The sequence below is a fragment of the Atractosteus spatula genome, chromosome 1 (assembly GCF_055471065.1).
Source record: "Atractosteus spatula isolate fAtrSpa1 chromosome 1, fAtrSpa1.hap1, whole genome shotgun sequence".
Lineage (NCBI taxonomy): Eukaryota > Metazoa > Chordata > Actinopteri > Semionotiformes > Lepisosteidae > Atractosteus > Atractosteus spatula.
The window spans coordinates 9,605,645-9,628,876 of record NC_142706.1 but is presented as its reverse complement, the minus strand read 5'-3'; the positions used below and the strand labels follow the sequence as shown (position 1 = coordinate 9,628,876).

The 23,232-nt window shown below is 34.9% G+C and overlaps 1 protein-coding gene across 1 annotated transcript in view; it reads right to left on the bottom strand.

The window, feature by feature from the left end:
* LOC148840567 (phospholipid-transporting ATPase ABCA1) overlaps positions 1–23,232 on the bottom strand; it is a 300,212-nt gene that overhangs the window by 176,721 nt on the left and 100,259 nt on the right. Inside the window, exons 14-17 of the mRNA XM_088932095.1 lie at positions 5,853–6,075; positions 4,556–4,777; positions 2,689–2,893; positions 651–767 (exon numbers count right to left, since the gene is read on the bottom strand). Coding sequence (XP_088788221.1) covers positions 651–767; positions 2,689–2,893; positions 4,556–4,777; positions 5,853–6,075 — 767 coding nt within the window. The remainder of the gene's footprint in view (positions 1–650; positions 768–2,688; positions 2,894–4,555; positions 4,778–5,852; positions 6,076–23,232) is intronic.

Here is a 23,232-nt window from a genome sequence, read left to right as displayed (position 1 = left end):
AATAATAATGTTTCAAAAAGTGAAAAAATAACTCTGCAAGACCACAAAAGACAGATGACAGCTGTAACATTGCAGGGGGTTGAAAAAGGTCAGACATATCACAGGCACTGAGATTATGAACATTTTTTTACCAAACAAATGAAAAACATCACAGGTTATAGAAGTGTGACAAGATGGATACACAACATACAGTACTAGTACGTTAATATGGATCAAAACTACGATGCCTTATTTCACTGATTAAGCAAATGTGGTTTGTTTCCTCAGAATGAAAAAGTATATTGTATATTCATAATCACTTTGTTTACAAAAGAAAGTATAGAAAACACAGAAAAAACTGAATGAGTCCTTTTTCTAAAATGTTTTTATAATGTTAAAGCATCTAACATTTGGGTTGGCAGAACATATTCATAACTAATAGGCAATTTCCTGTTCCACTGCTGACTCCTTGGCTTTTCAGTGTATGTATAGGCTGCAGCACCACATCCACATTATATCAGTAATCCACTGAACACTGTATACTGTATATGCATCCTATTTGTGTACACAGAAATCTGTACTGTATATATAATTGTATGCAGGTCAAATTAAATTGTACAGTTCAGTTATTAAGTAAAATAAAGCTAAAAACAAATTATGCTTTTTATTACCATTTTGATATCCAGAAGACATTAATACATCCGGGTCTCCATCTGATTTTGCCGACAGTCCACACCAATAAGATGCTGTAAAAGGGAAATACCACGGCCTTGGTATTCCGTACTGACCTGGATTGAAATATAAAGTAAGAACATAAGAAAAGCTACAAATGGCAGGAAGCCATTCTCAATGCTGTAGACGCCAGAGATGAAGCACTTGTCTTCTTCGAGTCTGATCAGTTAATTCAGTGATTGATGACCTTACGTATGTAATGCATATACTGTACACCCAAATTCAAATCTGACAGACTCAATATGATCCAACAGGCGTTATATCAGGAGGTTAAAATATTCTAGTTAAAATGTAGTAGGCGCATACATTTAAAGAAAATACTGATTTTCAAGTATTCTAGTTTCCAAAGTCCCTCCCCCTTGAAATGAATAGAGAAATTTGGAAACACATATTATGCACACATTTATTATGATACTGTTAATTTTGTTCTTTGCAGAAGGTGAGGCTTCCACTAAGTAATAAATATAAGGGAATCTACAAACATTTTGTTTTTCATATGAGACTATTGTAACATGGCAACATTTATAATTTTATAATCAATCTACGCAGTTAGCACATTTGGTAGGAGAAAGTAGCCCACATACTTTCGAGAACAAAAATGCTGATTACAGAGAACCATAAAAAAATGTATTGCCTCCAAAACTGAACACAATATTCTAAATGAGATTTTGCTAGTAAAATATCAAAATAGACAAGTCTTGCTGTACAAGTCTCCACAGCACAAGATATCTTCTACAAGCTCAGATTTACCCATCTTATACATCTTTAATTTATACAGTATGTGTGATACCTGCATACAATTCCTTGCACATGTCTGTTAAAAGTCATCTGTTAGGTATTTGGCTTGCCTTTAATTGTATCTGAGTTTTACATTTTCTGCCTTTTTTTTTGGTAATACTCCTAATTTGATATGACCTGTGTACTTGATTAAAACCAGCAATGCCAGAATTTAGATTGTCTCTAACTCTAGATCATACGATTTTTACATCTCACAGCATGACCTGCTACATGAGATCTTTTTAATTTAAGGCTGTAAATCTTACGCAGATTTGTATAATTGTGTACATTCATGTTCTTCCCTCCATTCTCGTGACAATTCAAAAATCTTTATAATTAATTTTGTTGCGTGGGAGGAAGGTGGCTTTCAAATGTTGCTTCTACAGAGGATATGTGGTACCCCCAACAATCTGAAATGTGCAAGCTTTTAATGCAGCTCTTGAGATTAAATTTAGTGCATTTACTTATTGAGGATGAATTAAAATTCAAGCAGGGACCAGTAAAATGAATTAATAAGCTATCAATCTCAATTCTAATTTAATATTAAGCTCAGTATGCTATGACTGATAAACTGCATTTCATTTTGTGGTTTCATTACTGACAACGGAATTTTGGAATTTAGTCTTTTTAATTTTTCACCACTTCCAAAATGTGCATGTGTCTATCACAGTACGATATAGAAATTTGTATTTTAACATTGTTAGTTTAGTATATAGACTTGTATTACAGTATATACAATCTCTTTATAGGCACTCTCTTATTTACGAAAGCAATTCAATTGTATTATTTTTACAAAGCTTTAACACCCATTTAATTTCTCCTGTAAAGCTTTGTTGGTGCTTAATAACACATTACTTCTTTGAATTTCTTTCCACAGTTTCAATTGCTATTTGGATTAGTCTGATTCTGTGGTAAAGACAGCCACAATCCTCTCTCAGTGTGAGATGGAAGTAAAGTGGGAGCTAATTCTGTAATGAGATTTTTCAAAGGATCTTGCAGCTGGAAACTTCTGAGCATCAGGGATTTGAAAGTGTGGGTTTATGATGTCTATTTTTACACAGTATACAAGGGTAATTTTGATATATTTTTTTCTTCACAATTCTTTTACTTGAGTTGCACATTTTTTAAAATCTTTACACCATATGAAAAGTTTTTTTAAGTTTTTAATTTCAACAAAAAGTATCAACCTGAAGAAAGTACCTGGGAATACATTCTCAATGTACCATGTGAGCACCCAGTAGATGAAAGAGTCAATGAGCATCATCATGATGGAGACCACAAAGCTGTAGCGTTCACCTTCCACTGGATTTACTCCAATATTACTCCATTGAATGCCAATGCCTTGCTCTTCATAGAGGGAGAAGTTTTCACAGCCAAACCCAAAGGCAACACTTGACAGGAGGCTCTATGCAAGCAATATATCATGTTTAATAAGATTTATGATTGAATTTAAATTGGAGTGTTAAGGAAAGGCAAATGAGAAAAAAAGAGGTGTTTTAAAAATAACACACTAATGAGATTGATGAGGGAATGATCAGTCTGGGAGGGCTTTGCACGCCTCAGTGTTTTTTAAAGGAAACAAAAACTAATTTCAGACACTAATGTATCTGAAGGGTTTAAGCTCAACGGCACCAACTATATTAAGACACTATACTCTGTAAGCACATTTCAGTCCCTACCTGTACTCTTCTTTCCTGAGCTTCCCATTGACGGTATTATAAAGCTGTGCCAAGCTCCCCCTGGTCACCTGCCAATTTTCTTAAAACTAGCATCACCGAAGGTGTCAGAGGGCAGTGCTCACATTCCATTTAGGACATGACCTTGGTTTAGCTGATGCCTTACCGATCTATGAGGCTGCTGCCAAGTGTGATGTTTTTTTCTTAACAAATACAGTATAAACAATAACAGTTCTAAAGATGAAAATAACTGTTGTTTACAGAAAACAAATTATCTTGATGGAGTAAATGTCAATGCCACATTTTTATGTTTTAATATACAGAATTAAATATTGACATGGACAACAACTATTCAATAATATTTACTAAAACTGTTTTGCTTCAATTCAATATGCTAAAAACATTTAATGAATGTATTGTCTGTATCGTGCCCTTTCTTTTAATAAAGCACACTTTGCTCATAAATACACTATAGAGATGATAAACTAGAAGTCAGTTTGGTCAGAAGCACATTGCTCATGCAAATGAGCAGAACAGCCCATCTATCTGCGCAAAAATGTTACAATCTGCATGTCAAGGACAGGGGGTTCAGCAAAGTCACTTAAAATGTATATGCAGTACTAGCAGTCTGAAGTAACAAGCCCAACCTTTAGTCAAACTTTGGGTTTCACTGATTACAATCATGTTATTAACTAAATAAATGTTTAGTCAGAGTGTGGAGCTAAGTCAGCCAAAGCAACACGTAGGTCATTCTATATTGAAAAGAAAATGAAAGCATTAGAAACAAAATATTTCAGCTACAGTACTGTATGTAGCCTTCTTTAGGTGTGTGAGGGAAAGAGGAATAGAAGAAATATGATTGAATGTTATGGCAGGGAAAACAAAAAGAAAAACAGAAAATGGTAGTAAAACTTGAGGACAGAGTTTGGAGGGAGATATAAAAGACAGCAAGTTCTTAGTGCAAACAAAAATGAAACCATTTGAGCCTTTGTGCATACTAAGAAGAAGGCTTTATATACAGTATAATGCATATGTCTATAAGCTATACTGTATGTATATTTCACCACCTTTCTTACTGTGGAATCAATTTAATTTCTTCTAAATATTTTTTAACTTTTTTACAGAGCATCAATATGAAGAAAAAACTTCATCTACTTGCAGTCTTTTTTTGCTAATGGTTGCCAATTAAACCTAGGTAATATAGCATTAGTCACTTAAAAACAATAAGACCAATTTTAATAATAAGAAAAATAATTAGTATAGAGTTTTGTCAATCATATAGTCTTTTTACAACGTTAGTAAAAGAAACTTTCTTTCTACCATTCATAGGCAGTTCATATACTATATACTACTGTAGCAAGTCCGTAGCACATAGCCTGTGAAATACTTACCACAATTGTCTTTATCCTGAATGTTAGGACATCTTGCCATGCAAAGCACAGAATATGGGGCAGGTAGAGAACAAAATAGATTATTCCTCCACATGCAGCTGCAAGGTTGGCTTTGGAGAAGAACACACTAATGAAAAAGCACTCCATTATAGTCGAAATACAAAACACCACCAAGAAGACGAAGAGGACCGATGGGTCACTGTAACGTAGGACCTTCCCAAACTGCATGGGTCAAAAGAGATCAGAACAGGGAATATAAGTGCAGGCAGACAAATATACATCTGTACGGTTGCTTCTAAAAATCAAAGACATGCTTTTAACTGGCTTGATTGTTTATTATAGTTACAATTATAGTTACAAATTAATAGCCATGCAATCATGAGAGACCTTTATACTGGGCAAATATTGCAGAAGTCAGAAAATAAATTTTCTCCAGTTAGGTGTCTCATGGGGGTGTGTTGCATGATTTGACTGTCAGCAACCAAATATTATGATTATTGCCGTGCATTCCCTTACAATTTGTGTAATAGGATAATATAAAAAATGCATTTTATTTGTAACAGCTTTTCATAGACATAAAATGATGTGGCATAATGCATGTACAGTATTAATGTATATGCATAAGAGAAATGAAATAGAAAAAGAGTACAGTAAAAACTTTTTAGCAACAATGTTAGAGAATTGCAATGATTTCCGTAATGAGGTATTGTACTGCAACCAAGGAGTTTCTGTCCCCTTTTGTGTGGAATCTGGTCTACATTTCACAGGGTACAATTTCCTTAGGATAGGATTTGTATGCTTTCAAGACCTCTGGACATACTGAAGCTTATTTTGTACATTAGTAGATAACCCAGTAAGGCATTAGAATAGTCTAACTCAGTGAATTTAGTAATATTTTAGTAAAAGATACACAGAGTAACCCTGCAAAAAGACTCTGCAAAAAGAATGTAAGTTTTTGTACTGATCTCTCTGTGTCAGTGAAAAGGAATCCAATATGAAAGTAAAGGCGTATTATATAGATCTGTATTTTACTTATTATTAGCTAGTTTTTGGTTGCTGAGAGCTTTCAATCATAACATCACAATATCTTTAGGATGGGTTGCTCAAACACTTTTGTGAATGTTTTCACTGTTTAATATCACACTCTAAAGATGAAATTATTTTTCAGAAAAGGTATCAAGATTCCTGGGCATTTTGCGGAGCTGTGTATGGTATTTTTCTGATTGAAAGCAAATGAGAGGTAACCCATCTTAAGGATGTTATTGCTCTGAATTAACATGAATCTACATTGAATCACCTTGAGGATGAGGGTGAGAAGAAGGGCACTGATGCTCAGTGGAATGACACTGCTAATAAACCAGCTCAGCCAGTAAGTGCCATAGTTCAGTCCCATCATCCTCACCATCTCCTTCAGACGTGCCTCCTTCTCTTGCACAATGCTTTTCACAATCATAGCCACAGAGAAAATCCAGGCCAGTGTCATATAGAGAGGCAGTGAACGTGCAAGTGTGCGTAGAAATCTGAGGAGCAGAGTGGGAATTTATTTCACATGACTAAATCACAGTATTTGCTCAATGAAAACATGTAATTACAACATTCAATAAGACATCTGGCAAATTAAGCACTTCAACCTAAAATGGTTTCATATTTAGAATCTGTCTTTTCTACACAAGAAACAAGAAAGTGTATCAATATTTGAAGATATAAACAGATTATAACACAGTGTCATCTGTGACATGAGACAACATCCTGTTATGCACAGATCAATTATAACTGATGTTCTATTTCAAGTGTAGGAAACGGTGCTTCTAAATTGTTTCTCTTAAAAAAAGTCTAACTTGAAGTCTAATACAGAATTTTGAATCTCAGCCAGGCTAGAGCACTAGGGTAGTTAGGAACAGCTACAGGGAATGTTTGAGATTTTGTTTTCCGGTTCGAAAGATAAAACTGCCCTTCATTTTTTAAAAGTTTGTGTGGAGAGTCATATGCTACTACTGTACCTGGTGTGTGATTCCATATACATTTCGAATGGCCATCATTTTTAATTAGTGAAAAAAATCAATAAATTGCAAAATTCGAACACAGAAGCACAATCATCCTACTCCTTGGCTACAACAACTGTCTGGAAGGTATCCCTCAGTCAGACATTCATTATTTCTTCTGTTTTTTACTTTTACCTTTAGTGATATTCCCACTGGACATATCGATTCAGGGATTGATTGAGAGTCTAACAAATTTGTTTTCCTAATGCATCTTCAATGTTGTTAAGTTTAATTTATTGTTCGCAGTGGCTCCCTGTTTTGTGCTGTTTACAGTCAGGAGGTTAAGTTTCTCTTTCTCTTTCTATGAGTGTTGCAGCTACAATAGAATCCATTTGTACAACAACAGATGTGAAAGTTTCTCTTAAAAAAGAGATGTTATCATCATCAACACTTAAACTTCAAGTTCAAAAAATATTTTAACAGCATTTAGGAGTGTGGACAGTCATAAAAATTAATTATCACAACCCATGTTTCAGACAATGTCTTTTACTCCAGCACCACCCCAGTATATACACATTCTGTAAAACAATCTTACAAATAAGACAAACAAGTCACTACCCTGCAGGACCATGTACAGCAAAAATATTGAACCCAAAAATCAACATTGATTTGTAAATCATAACAGTTTTTTATTCCTTCCTTGTCCATCAATATTGCCGTTACATATAGACTTTCTTTGTTTATACCTACAGCATAAGCCCCCTCTTAGTATTTGCAAATATTAAAGTTGTTCTTAGTCCGTCTCTCATATAATAGGGTTCATGACAAAACTCCATAAAGATAATAATAATTAAACATACTATTTCTGTATGTTTAAAATCTTGCCTACAACTTAATGAAACTGTGGGGAGTGGTTGAACGTTTCACAATCTCTTCCCTAATTCTTATGGTAGCACTCTGTAATGCAAAAATACTGAAACAGATTTCACAGGCAATGCTCACAAAGTATGAGAACAGGAATGCTTATGCATTTACTAAAGAGTGGGTGCTATGTAAGGTTACTCTTAAGACCCTGGTTCCCTTGAAGACAAGTTTAGTGACCGAGCTGCTTACAATCCTTGGAAAAGGTTCTCTTTCATTTTGAGGAGTATTTACCTACCTACATGTGTGAGACTAGTAATAGAACCTTCAAAAGTGTGGATGTGTAACCAAGTACACCTTCAAAGCACATGGTTATTGTCACTCACATAAAAGATTGCTAAAACCACAAGATTACTTACTATGGACCAGGTACCACTGTGGCAATTATGGGAATGTAGGCCACCCATAATATTAGGGCTAGCATTCTGAATGGTAGCACCAATATCTTGAGACATGCCTAGAAATGACAAAGATTCTCATTCAGGGGCTAAATCCATAGTTGTGGGATTTGGGTGTCAAATCATGCTCTGAGCCTACAACATAAGTTATGCTCAAATCAGGAACATTTAACTGCTCCACAAACTAGAGCCTCTGAAGGCAATGCAAAGTTACAAGCAGTATTTTTCATCACTCCCTCCTAATCTTTCCCAGTAAGGTATGAGACCCATTCCAGGGAAAGCATACTGTACACGCAAGCACGCATTCAGTTCTGTGCTGGAACATCAAAGCCTAGTGAGATATTTAAGTCTTTCATCAAGAAACAAAGTAGATATTGGCTCTGTCAATGAGGTAAAGACCTGTATGTACTGTATGCCCTGTCAAACTGAGCCCACAGGAGACCCTCTCCCTGATTGAGAGTCCCTGATATCCCTGCAGTTGTGAAACGTACTAATCAACTCACAGAGACCACGGATAGCTTGTAGACTTTACCCTGCTAGACGAAGCAAAGATACTTCCTGTGACATGTGCTGGCATGGGTAGGGATGTGATCATTTCAAACATCTCAGATTTAGGATCAAGTTCAGCCTGCCAAATTTGTTTGGGCACCAGGAAGTACTTTGAATATGTCTCAGGTGTGGGCACTGGTCTTCTTGGATAGCATGCCAAGAAAGAGGTGCTTCTATATAAAGGGCGAGTGGATCGATGACATGGAATACAAATGATGTCTACCACAGATTCTGTAGACTTTAGATGAAATTTCTGTGGAAAACCAGACTGGGTAGTTTTGCACACTGGATGGAAAGAGTATAATACTGCCAGTGGGTAATGTGATTAGGCTGAAAAGAGTTCTGTGTCAAAAGGAAAGGCAGCAGGATTTCTGAGTAGGTTGGGAGAAAGTGGTCGCTAAATGACTGCTGCAGGGTACTGCTTTCTGAAATCAGGGAACCTGCAGGTCAGATAGCGAGAAGTGGTCATGACTACAAACAGAAACTTTTCAAGCCATTGCAATTTTATTTTGCATAATAATACTGAATCAATTATAAAAGCACACTCTAAACTCCACTATCATTTTAATATAACCAAACATTTTGTCCTATAATGATCATTCCATCCAATCATTTCAAATAACCACTAAATCTAATATGGGTTCACATTGAACAAGAGACCAACCTGCCAGATTTCTTTAATACAGCAGTAACAAATAAAAAAAAACTCTTTTAATTATTTTAGCTATTGCCTGCTTTTTACTTCAGATTCTTCTGTCAATGTTTCTTTTTTATATTAGTTTTATTTTCCAGTAGCGAAAAGGATCTATCTTCTGCAGTATTTAAGCTTATAAGGTATATAATAGTTATTCAAACTATATCCAAATCAAGCTTTGGAAAATATTTTGAACACTGAAACAATGACTACCTACACAGGTATGACCATTTTAAAAAAATCAGTACATTTATTTTTTAAACAAATGTAAAATTAATTACCCCTAACTCAGTTTGTAAAACATGAATGCGCTATTAAAAATTCAAAAGACTTAAAATGTGTTTTTTTCTTTCACAATCTACCTTTTGTTAAGAAGAGTTACAATTATGGTGTATAGCAATGTCACTAATAAAAGTTCACTAATAGTTCATAAAAAAGTACATTAATAAAAAAACTTTAAAACACTTGTATTCATCTACTGTATACATTGTAAACTATTTTCACTGAGATTGTTAATAGAAGTAATAGAAGCAATGAGTTATGTTTATAGCAAAATTAATAAACAAATATTTAAAAAATATATACAGGTATATTAGAAAGAAAATGACATTTACTAGCTACGCCAGTTTTCTATAACTGAGTTAATTCCTCAGCAGATTACTTTACATTAATTTAAGAAAAATTTCTGTAATATATAGTAAGGTAATTTACCTCTGTATTGTAAAGCACAGAGTTTCATAAACATACAGTATACAGTACATAATTGTAAATACTGCATTATGAAACACATGTAATATTTTTGTCTCTTTTCAGCTTAATATTTATATTAACTGCCGAAAGTTTTAATCTTGAAGAGGAAAAACAGTGGAACTTGAATGTCCTTGTCCAAGACCCACTTTTGATTAATGCCCATGGGCCTTGTTCTAATTTATTTATAAATACTTCATTAGACTACCATTTTCAGCATTTGTATCCTTAGCATGCCAGCAGACAAAATAATGATATGCAGCATACTTACATATCTGGGTGCACACTTCTTGTTGAACAGATCAGTGTTTTGTACAGTATGATTGGCTTTGTAACTTGTTTTTCAACTGCTATCCTCTAGGTGTCCCTGCAAGCAATCTTGTTAAATTAGTGTAAGCACTAGTTAGGAAACTACAGAGGTCTATGCTATATTAGATATTGATGGACATACGTGCATTTGCACAACCTGCAATTCATTGTGGAACTAAACTTAAATCAACATTAAAATAACACACAAAACAAAAGGCCTTTTTGATTGTGATTGATGGTGGTGAGATGGAGACCTACAGATGCAGCCATTCAAAATACGCGGGCGATACCGCATTATTTTGCGGTGTGCTTTACGCAGTCTACTGCGAGTTACCGTAAATTCTCCTATAATACCGCAAGTAAAATAATAGTATCCGGAATTTCTGCAAGGTGGAGCTAATAAAGCTCAACCTCTCATGTTTGAGCTGTCGCCATCAAAGTCTTTAACGAAGATATTACTAATAGTATTAATAATGAATGACCTTGGACAAGCTGTAAACTCAAAGTATTGCCCTGGTCCACATTCTTTTTTTCATTGACCGTCTTTGTAAAAGTAACACCACAGCATTTCGCAATCACGCATTTGTTTCCAATCATGCAAAGTACAGTAATTTTTGAGAATCGATTCACCATGTATTTCACATGCTCATAAAAGAGATTGATTTAGGAACATAAACATATTACCGTATGCAAACTGTACTGTATACAGTATGTATATGTATATTTAATGTCTTAACTGTGCCCGTTTAAGTATTGAATATTTATATGGAATTTTACCACTGAAGGGAAATCTTAGTACCTGAGCATAAAAAGAATAGGAGCATACTGTAACGCGTGTGAAGGCCATAAACAATATTAATTTTGGAACTTAAACATACAGTATATGGCTGGTCTCAGTACTTTAAAGAAAACATACACACCAGTATTCCATTTCTCCCTAAACATTTTAAGCATCGAAGTCTTTAACTAACGTGATACCGGAGTCAACAAGCATACTTTTAGAATTTGATTAAAAGGGAATATAATATGGAATGGCGTATCTAAAGAAATTAATAACGATATAATTATATTCATGTACCGCAACACAAGAATAGTACACGCTGTACATTGTCTGTTGATAATGTTTCTGTAGTGCTTTTTCAGCACTCTGCATGTGACCTTGCTGGTGGCGCTGTGGGTTAGGTTCCTGACTCCCTGTCACACGGTCTGTGATTGAATCCTGCTGGAGCCATGAATTTTTTTTAACAAACATTTCTTTGAAAAAATGAAACGTTTCCCTGAGTCAGAGATTAAATAAAACCTCACTCGCACCAAACAAATTTATATTTCTAAATATCACAACATGATCGAATTTAAGTCATTTTAATAACAATGAATAGTTACCTAGGCGTTACAATATAAACATTTATATTGATTTAAATGGCAAACGCGGGTTTAAATATGTGTTTTTTGATTCACAATCAGACAAATGCAACATAAATTGATATCTTTGTCTTCTAAGTATCTTAATAAACTTTCAGCATAGCTTTCTCCCCGTTTAGATTTATTTTTCTTGGGATCTTGGGATCAAACGTGGAAAGATTAGATTGTAATCATTTTTATTTTTTAAATACATTTTAGAAAAGTGTAATCTATACTAAAAAGCTGTACACCACCTGCTATAAAGATAAATATTGTAATACTTTCGGGTTCGGATAGGACAGACACAAGAACTCAGACTTGCGGAGTTAAAGCAAGTTAAAGCCTTGATTTTATATATCACCTTTAAAAGTGGCATCTCAAAGCAAAGTAAATACCCAACAGTGATTGTACCCATCTGTCATGCTAATAAAGCACCTTGAATTGAATTGAGAGAGAGGGGGGGAGGGCGAGCGAGAGAGCCAGGACAGACAGGCAAATTAGATACACTCCACAGACATTCACAACAGCGACATATCATAAAACGTTTGCACATATAGTTAAGTTATTACTTGGTTTTCAAAGTGCAATGAAATACAATATTGTTGTTGTTGCTGTTATTGTTGTTTTTATCCTGTAAAGTGTTTTGAGAAGCCACCTTTAAAGGCGATATATAAAAGCGCTGATTCTTATGGAATGTGTTCCGCCGGGGATTCAAAATTTTTTAATTTCTTTTTTTATCGCGTATCTAAGGAAATAGCAGTATAACCTTGTTCATGCACAAACAGTGGCATGTTACATTATTAATTTGGGTGTCTCTTCTTGCCAGAAAGCTCTAAATTGCATTTTGAGTGCGGTTTTTGACTTTTTTTAAATTGCAACCCATAAATAAAGCTGATACTGTTTAGAGTTTTAATTATTTTAAACTGTATTACAGCAGCACAATGCACAATGCAACGTAAATTGCAAAAATGCACTTGGAATCTATCCAAGCCCTACTCTGTCAGGCATTTTCTTTTACTGTAACGGACACAAAAACTCCCTTGCTTTTAACAGAGCGTTTCATAATTTCCAACTACGAAAATTATTTAAACTGCGACACTTATCATTCAACCAGAGCTCGAAATATCACAAGGATCCTCAAGAGCACAGCAAAGACTGTATTAAAAGTATACTAGTGACAAACTAGTATACTTTAGATATTTTTTTCTGAACCGGGGAAAATCTGATCATGTTTCTCTATAACAACAATAAAAACATTATTTTACATATCACCTTTATGTGATATCACCTTAAGGACAGCACATACAAGGGTTAATTGCACAATGGACCGCGCAAAGAAATTTAAAATAGTCTTCTTTAGGTGTGAGGGCAGGAGTGGATCGCAGAAGGCATAGTCAGCAAATTAGGAAAACAAAGAACAGGACAGGTGAGACGTTTATCCAGAGAGCGAGTGATCAGAAAAAGGAACGGCTGTTACCCCCAGGTTTTACGCTCTCTCTCTGCTGAATGAATAAAAGCATTTTATTAAAAACGCGTTTGCGTTTGTCTGGGTATTTACATTGTAATCTGTGGTTTACATCTACTGTATTGCTTTGAGATGCCACTTTTAAAGGTGATATGTAAAATAAAGTTTTTTATTATTGTTATAGAGAAACATGATCAGATTTTCCCTGGTTCAGAAAAAAGACGATTAAAATCTGTAATCTTTCCACTTGTATGTCATCGGAAAATACAAGAAGTTTCTGCTTTGTGTAAGGATGGTATCAAAAAGTAATCTAAGTGGTGAGAAAGCTGTGCTCCTCAAAGCGCTTTACAGGATAAAAACGATAACAACAATAGTGTTAGGCTGGGCAAACGATTTTTTTATAGAAATACAAAATGAGATATAATGATGTGTTCCGGCTAAGACATTAACGAGTACAACCCCCCTCTCTGCCGGAGTGCTGGCTGTGACGAATTAAACCGGTTTCACAGGTATTTTCAAAGTAGAAGGGGGCGAGATTTCCAGCGAAAGACACCTCCCCCCTCCAAAACCAATGAAGTACAGTACTTACTAGTTAAGAAAGCTAGGCTTCTCAATGAAATCGTTTTAACATGCTAATGCATTGGTGTAACAGTCCGGGCGTGGCAAGCTTCTAATGTCAACTCGACTCGATTGAAAGACAATGAACATATTCTAGCCCTAAATGAATTAATAGCAAACATGGTTTACATAAAAGACATTTTTCCAAGAAAGTTTATAATAATACGATCTATAGTTGAAATCTGAGCTTAAATAAAAAGAAAAAGCATTTTCAGAGAGCAATTACGCAATGTTTATGTAGAATAAGTGATTAGGTTTATGAGCAATCTAATTACTTATTCATTTAAAACGCTATATAAAATAAAGTTTATTATTAATTTGCTGGACAGAGTGGCGAACATTATTATGCATAAGACAAAGATAACGATCCTGATCAGTTTAGAAATAATTTTTTTAAATTAAAATTCATTCTATACAGCAATCGCATATTTGGGTACCGTTTCATAAAACTTTCATGCTTAAAATGTTTAGGGAGAAATGGAAGACTGGTGTGTATTTTTTCTTTAAACTATCAAGACCAGCCATACACAGTACAGTTTACGTACATACAGTAATGTTTATGTTTCTAAATTAATATAGTTTATGACCTTCAGATGCGTTATGCTCCTCTTCTTTTTATGCTCAGCTACTAAAATTTCCCTTTAGTGGTAAAATTCCATATAAATATTCAAAACTAAGCGGATTAAAATGTGCACAGTAAAGACATTAAATGATTAAATCTTTTCACTACCAACCAATGCACCACGAGTGCCCCTGTCGGTCATTTTGGCCAGCCAATCACTGGCACCGCGGTGGCTTGTGGGTAGTTTTCCGTACCGCGGGTTTGTACCGCGCATTTTGAATGGCTGCATCTGTACTGTATAGCAGAAATGAAATAGTAAAGAAAATTAGGAACACAAACAAAATGCTGATATGTATTGTACCACTTACAGTATGTCAGGATTCACCTGCTAATAAATCAGTAGTCTTACACTGTATTTCTTCATATAATAAATGGACATGGAACTCCTACAGCAATCCAAGTAAGGAGAAAATATGCACCCAAGACTTTTCATTTGTATGAATGAAAACTTCAAATTGAACCAAATGTCTGTTCAAAATATGCTTGTATTAAGTTTTTTAACGGATGAGTTCTGCTCATTTTGTTTGTTTTACAACTGCTATCATGTATCTCTGAACTGAATTTTATATTAGCAGAACAAGTTGTAAGCCATATAAAATTAATAGATTTTTGCTCTGTTACTACTAGTTAGTAGCGTTTAAATGCACTGGAAGCACATTTTAATAGTGACATGATTTGTCCCTGATGATGGCAGTTACATGATCAAGGCCTACAATGAGATTCTTTGAGGCTTGTTCCAAAATCCATTACTTTTGTCTTGCAATGCCAACATACTGTACTAGTCCTTGTCAGTGATATCTCTGCAAATGATTTCCTGAAAGAATACACTCTGATTGCAAATATATATATACAGTATAAACCTTTTCAACATTGCCCATGCATTAAACTATTTTTATACACTATCTGAGAAAAGTAATCCATAAAAAAATGTTATTTTAAGACCATGTTAGAGAAGTAATCAAATGGAAAAGTTGAAAATGAATTGCTCAGGGATTGTTGCTGGAAATGAAAGCATTGGAATAATGTATTGTCTCATTCACCAAAAATGCCATTGAATCAAACGTATTACTAACACAGGCATGCATGATTAAAGGAAGTAGCCATCCACATCTTGGAGCACAGATAACAAAAACACATCATGGGCACTTTTCATGTATGAAAATACAAGAAAGAAAATCTAAACATGTAGAGCAGTGTTTTCCAATGACTGGTGTATGTATGCATACCTCACTATGTATATCTACATAAACTTATTTATAAAGTCCATGTGCTTTATTTTGTCTCCAATGAGATTTGAATTCATGTTCTCGGGCTTATAAGGCTCTAAACTGTGGAGTCACTAAAAGAGTTGTTGACCTTCCTGCATATAATCTGGTGTCTGTGCGATATAGAATAGCAATGTATGTCCTTTTGTTTGTGCTATGCTCAAGGCTACAACAGGATTTGAACCCATAGCCTTCCAGTTATGAGTCTAAAGCCCTAACTACACTTTATGCAATATAAACAAATGAAAACATGCTGGTTTTTTTATCTATAAATCAAATTTGTCTGTTTAACTAAGTGTTGCAAGAGAGATGATGTCTAATTTCTCTTTATTTGCAAATTAATGTATGAATGTAAATTCAGTTTTGATTTGTTCATTATATTTAACGTGCAAAATAGCACCAATATTAATTTAAAAACATCAACATAGTATAACAGTTGTAAAAAATGACAGATTTGTTTCAACTTAAATGAAACGTATTATTTAATTATACATAATGCCAATTAATACAAACTAACATGGGCTATAATGCTGATGCTGGCTTCCGTCACATTTGACAAATCTATCTTGACAAATATATGGTGACATATACTTCCATTTCTCCTTTGTAACATCTGGGAGTTCAGATGGCTGTGCCACTCAAATAGTTTTCTAAGATAAATCATAGAATTATTCAAAAGGGTTTTAGGCAGGACTAGTCTCTGAACTTCACTTTCTGGGAACCGCTGTCAGTCTATGGTAATGGCTTTGCACAAGTGATGTACAAAAAGTCTTTCACAATAGAATTGCCTTAAGGCGGGGGAATGCAGATTTGTCCACAATGACACAATTAATAGTAAACTGAACTTCAGTAAAGATGAAGAAGGAAATTAAACAGTATATGAATTCTGATTAATCACTTTTTATGCATTTGATTAATATGTCTAATTTACTAATATACTATGATTAATCTAATCATAGTATAATCATACCCAATACAGACAAAATTAGGTTTTCATTACCTTATATATAACAGTTTTATTAATGGGTTTAGCAAGTCTCCAAGCAGGTTTAACTAAAGTTTTGAATTAACATTAAGCTTAGGAGGAATATAATAATAAAAACAATAATAATAATAACAACAATAATTTGTTATTATTAATGTTTTTAAATTTTTGAGTCTTAGCAAACATATTACGTTGATAAGATAATATGTTTGCTACATGTTAAAATGCTAGAGTAATTAAAGTTCCATGTCATGGTTATTAATTTAACACTGGATGGGACTGTTTAATTTTCAGCGTAAAAATGGAGGACTGTCTTATACTGTAACAGTTCAAGGAGGACAGGGGTCTGGCTGTTCTTTTATTAAAGGAGTAATTTAGTCATATTATCCAATTTATAACCTGTTGCAATCCCTTTAACATATACTGTACTTCTATTCTTCAAGCCTGTTCAAGTATTCTTTTCATTCTGTCATAGATTTGTCACTGTGTATACAGGTGTAGCTTTAGAGGGGTACCGCCAGCCATACAGTAGGTGTTTTTAAAGCAATAGAAAGCATTGAAACTTGCAGTTTCATTTAAATTTAAATAAAATCACTTGTTGACTGCAGATCACAGAGTACTTACAATTTTTTTTAATAGCAGAATTAGAACATTTCAGTAATTGTTAACAAAATTATGTTTCAATATGTTAATGTATGAAAAGCCCATCAGGTGTGCAATTAAATTGTGTCAATATCCTGAAGGACATTTCTTAGTAATGACATGGCAAGTCTTTTTAATAACAATTTATTACCTAGTTTTACTTATCTGTTGTGCCCTGTGATCTGTAGATCCTGATTTATTTTCATTATTAATTAACTTTATTTCCTTCACACTAACCTTTACCATCACACATATCAGTGCTGATGGCACCAAGAGGATGAGAAAGTTGTCCATGAACCATGCGAACCACAGAGAGCTGTTCTTCACACCCACCATCCTCAGCACCTCCTTGAGCCGTAGTTCTTTCTCAAGAACGAGGTGCTTGATTATCATGCAGGCGGAGAACACATAGGCCAGCACCAGGAACAATGGGAGGATGTTTCCAATGTACTGTATGAAGCTGTTACAGAATTCAATCAAAAAGATGAAGGCCAATGACAACACAGACATTAATTCTGTCTGAACACTCTCTACTTCATAGGTTTGGAGGTCTGAAAGAATAATGGGAGTAAAATAAAACTACAGTACCGGTAACCATAGTATATTAAGCATTTACATTTGAAATAGAATAGGTTCTTGGTCTATTGAACTTATGGAATAATGAATCTTCAAAATCCAAGACTTGTGCCAGAAGATGTGTCATCAACACATTAAACTCCCTGACTGTCACCATATGAACCAGCAACCCCACTGGGAATGGAAATAAAAAGAAAATCAAAGCAATTTCCACATATTGCTACTTTCATTGGAGTGGCTACTATATAGTATATGTATGATTAATGACTTTAGTTTGTGAAAGTACTTACTACTTCTATAACACAATAACCTCTTCATCTTTCCCATGCACTACGGAAGTGAAGAATGTAAATGTGTATTGGTACAATGTAAAATGCTTTTAGTCTTCTGAAGCTTGCATACAGTAGGTAAAAACAAGGCCTGTGTGTGGTGTTTGTTTTGATTTGTTCTCTTCTTTCTGTTTCACAGCTGCATGACCTTGTCCATGTGTATAATAGACACTGTGTGTTTTTCAGCACACCTGTTTCCTGGTGTTTAACATACATCCATTTTTTTTCATCCTTTGCTTCTTGAAAATGTACTCAGACCATGAAGAAAAGGCACTGGGTTTTCCTTAATTCTTGTTTGTCTTTTCTGGCCTGCCTCAGTCAAATAAGAATCTTTGCACCTGAGATATCACTACAGGTGAAGGCTGTGAAGTACTGGTCAATGTGTTTTTACTGTCCCAGCATGGAATATGTTTCAGTGGTTTAATCACATTCTAAGTACAGTGAGACTAAATAATGAATATAATTGGATACTGAATGTACTTCATATTTATAGTGTGAAATTAACTTGCTTAGCTGAGAAAATGAAAGGCCTGGCTGTGAGGTCAAGACTGCCTAAACCCTCTCACGTATGAGGAATGAGCAAAGAAGCATGCTGCAATGGTGAACATGGAGCAAGGGGTACTAGAAAACATGGAAACGAATGAGGGCACAGCAGATGAATATGTATATGTCTTGTGTTTATGGGTGAAAACTCCATAAAGCGTTTTCATATTCCACACCCCTGTCTGTGAATGGCAATTTTAACTTTTACCTGTAGTTTGTGAGGATCTCTCTTTGTAGTGTCTCCCTCTGGTCAAATACATGGCCAGTAAGTATTGTCTTTTTGCAAAGTCTTTACAGCTGTTACCAGGAGGACTGTGACAAGTTGAATATCCTTTCACAAACCCAACCATGTTCATGCTGGAGTCGTAACATTGTAATGTGTTAGGGGTGTACAGTACCTGTCATAGAACCATTCATCACACATAGTCACTGAGCAGTCTGGTCACCACTCAGTTCAGTTAGAAGTTTAGTTTAGCCTTTGAAAGTTGACAGGCCAATTTAATCACATATACTGAACTTTGAGTGGGAGGTGGGAATAGATGGAGAATTGTGAAACATGTCCAAATATATTAAAAAATCACTCAGCTAAAAAGTGAAAGGGCTGTCTAGAATATCAGTTCAATATATATGTGTTTTGGTCATCATAATGTTCTCTCTGTCACTCTCTGGAAATTAAGAAGCAAGAGAGCTATGAGTGACCTGTGTCTTTCCACAGACCAGAGCTAAGACAATTCTCACCTACCCCGGGAAGACTGAAACCTATTTCTGAGTAATGTTCAGGGCAATCGGCACAAGAAATTTAGATTTTTAGGGAGAAATGAATGTTGTTTTTATATCAAAGCAAATTTTATTGTCTTTTATTGTCTTTTAGCAATCACCAAGCCAATCACAGCAATTGCATCTTTGATTTAGAGAACCTCTTCTCTCAGTTTAGCATCTGCTTTAGAGAGCTGACTGTCTCATGTTGTGCAGAAATGTGCCATACCGCCCTAAACAACCATGTCTCAGTTTAGCATGCAATTAGGTTAGTCCAGATTAGAGGGAAAGAGTGAGGTTAACTGTAGATGATCTAGACTCAGGAACTTGGAGCCTTTGAAGACGGTAGTTTGTGTGTCTTGTATTCTGTGTTTAGTCTGTAGTCTTTATGACTAAATATGTTTGGTTTTCAAAATTTGTCCCTTGAATATAATGACACCATTAAACTGTGCCAGAAATAAAGAAACTCCATGCTCAGATACAGAGTCATTCTTGGTTATAGGAGGATGTTATCTTTTATGAACTTGTTTGCTTGCAGGCTGGTATCAGCACCTGATTTTCAGTGTTAGCTTCACTTTATTTGTATCATTTGTCTCATTCACCCTGCAACCCCCCCACTCCCCCCATTTTGTTACAACTGCTGTCAGTGTGGGATATATCATAATTGGTCCCAGACACACCATGATCCCCATATGCACCATGGCAATTTGTTTAGAATTTGCAATCTGTTCATTCTTAATAACAGAGTTTTCACCTACAAAATTTTGAATAAAACAATCAGTCTCCAAAGATATACAGTGTGGTTCTAAAATAACAAATGCATATTACAGTTAGATGCATTGCATATACAATACTGAATCAAAATATTAAAAAGAATTGTAAACATTTCACCAATAATTCACTATTATCACATAAAATAAAAAATAAATAATACAGTATACAAAGTACATAATTGAATAAGTATTTTCCATTTAAAGATTAGAAAATAAGATAAATTGCACTGTCACACTGTCATGAATTACACTGTCACTTTAAAACAGGAAAGTGATTATTTGTTGACTACAATAAATACAAATAGACTAACACTTGTTTCTGTGCTGTCCTAAAATCCTCTGTTAGAGAACAACCAGAAAGTACAGTACATAATTGTTACCCTATTGCTTAAACTCTTATAATTTCACCTGCTGAAGTGGTCTCTATGTATTTATCACAGTCAAGGAAAAGAAATCTGTTAATTACAGTAAAAGTAATTCTTGTCAGGAATGTTCCTGAGTGATGTTGGATCATATTGATAAGTGAAAAGCTCATAGAATTCACATGAAAAACAAACTGTCTGACCATAACTGTAGACTATGTATAGACTATGTATAGGTTCCGTAAAACTGTCTGTATTTTAAACTTATCAAATGCATCTGGATCCCATGAAACTGGAATTTCAGACAAAAAGTTACAATCTCACCCTTTATTAATTTTGTTTACATTTTAAACTAAATCTATTTATATTCTGAAAATTAAAGTTCCTTCTTTATTCATAAAACTGCCATTGTCAAAGCTGTACAACACGTTTAGATGCTTTAAACAATATTTGTTTTTTCAGTTTAAACTGCTAAACATTGTCAGCACACCTCTAATAAAATCGTTTATCCAATAAACACCAGAAAGAACACTCAGAATGGTTATTCACTTTACATTCATTTCATACCTTCTCAGTTCAGTTCTAGATTACTTTCCTTCTGCTTTTCAGGTTAGAATATATTAATGTTTGGAGTTTATTAAACCCACCCCCAACAACTCTATTTAAATGTGCCAGATTGAAAGTTTTATATTTCGATTGGAAAAACAATACAAACACTGTGGTTATGAAAACATTAATTATGGATGACAAAAATATGCAAAGTGTGTTCCCACACTCACATTCGGTTCAGAAAACAAAGTAAAGAAGATACCAGCTCGTAATAACTCCTAAATCTCAAAACATTGTGCCAGGTAAATTATCTGCTACCACTCCAGATCTACCTGAAGTCTAAAAAACACATATAATGATGTTTCCTCTTTTTCTCCACTGTCCTGAACAAGCATATTTTTTATTTTGACCATGTTCGTTTGCTAAATGATAACTCCAGTTCTGGCCTCTCACATCAATGAATCTGGTTAGCAGGCATTTCAGAGCAATAGATCTGGTTGATTGCCATTTCAGAGCAATGGATCTGGTAGACTGACATTTCAGTCCAATGGTCTAACTGACTGACATTTACAAGCAATGGGTCTAGTTGACTGGCGTTTCCTGGCAATAGATCTGGTTGACTTGCATTTCAGAGCAACTATTCAAGGTGTCAGGCATTTCAGAGCAATGGATCTGGTAGACTAGCATTTTCAGAGCAATGGATCTAGTTGGATGTTTTATGTTCATAGTTTACGGCCTCTATCATAGATGTGTGATTTCATTTTTTGGGCTCTCTAGCAGGACACTAAGAGGGGGTAGGACAAATGACAGACACAGGGAATTGTGAGGAGTGAGTGTTGTATGTGCCATATAATGGCCGATGGAACTGTTGTGCCAGAAAAAACGGCATCAGCTGAGTGGTTGTGTGTTGAAAGTCGTCTTTATTTCATATGCCTATGGAAGTCATGCTTTTGGAACAAAACTTAAAAAACAACTTTACAGTGCTCCTTTATATAGTGGAACAAACAATACAAGATACACTTAGCCTTGTGGCTATAAATAGTCATTCTAAAAAGCTGACCATTACATATATATCCTTTATTGTCTACTTGCGTGACCAGCAGCCCCTTCTGCTGAATTGACCCTTTGTTCCCAGAGAGGTCATTCGATCATTTCCCTGAGAGCTATGTCAGCTGAGCATAAAGACATTATGTGGCTATGTTATCTTTTGATCAGACCAGATCCTGAGACGGCTTTAGTTAAATATAAGTAAAATGATATATGGTTGACAAGATAAAATACGAACTTATAGTAAAAGACTTTTAGTTAATTCCCTCAGAAGTAATAATGGTAATGCGGTAGAGGAAGGCAATGCTTACTGTATGTTCACTGCATATATGACAGTAAACCAGCAGAATAAAAAAATAGCTGGGTTAGTCAATGTATAATGCATGCAAGGTAATGTTTGACGTCATTATGAAAGCTCTTGAAGAAACAGAGTACTGTACATGCAGAACAATGTTTAGAGAAAACAGTGCAATAATAGTTGGATGGGAAATCTGTAAACATTGGAAAAACTCTGGTGTCATGACATGAATGGCAGTAGGCATTCCTCGCCTCATTCACATTCATTGCATCATGTGTTGCCTCAAACAGGCTGTTGCAGACATTGTTAAATCTAGCTACCTGAAAGGAAAGTTCAAACATTCAAAGGCATTTTAAATCTATATCAGTACTCTTTGAAACGTCAATGGAGGGAGATAAGTAAGATATTATAGATGGCTGTGGCACAAATGGACACACTGAAACAAATTAGGTGGCTTGTTAGCCAAAGTCAAACCATCTGTCTGTACTGAAAATGATCATACAAAGTAATGTGCATCTTGAGCACATCAGACGAAAGGAATGCATTACAAACTATCCAAATATGATTGCTGTTTAAAGGAGATCAGAAGTGTGAATGTAATGCAAATCTTCTGTTACTGACATTTACTTACTGTTAATGATGTCAGTGAAATTTCAATGTGATAAATGCTATGCAACTGAAGTCTGCAGTGGCTTGGAAGAAGTTTGCATAAGACTATAGGCACTCTGGCACTAGACTTGTGTTTATCTGCTGATATTTCCTCATGAGCACCGAGAATACTTATTACATTGGGCAATTCAAATGATGAAGAAAACTTAAGTCAATGAAACCATTAGCTGCAGTGAA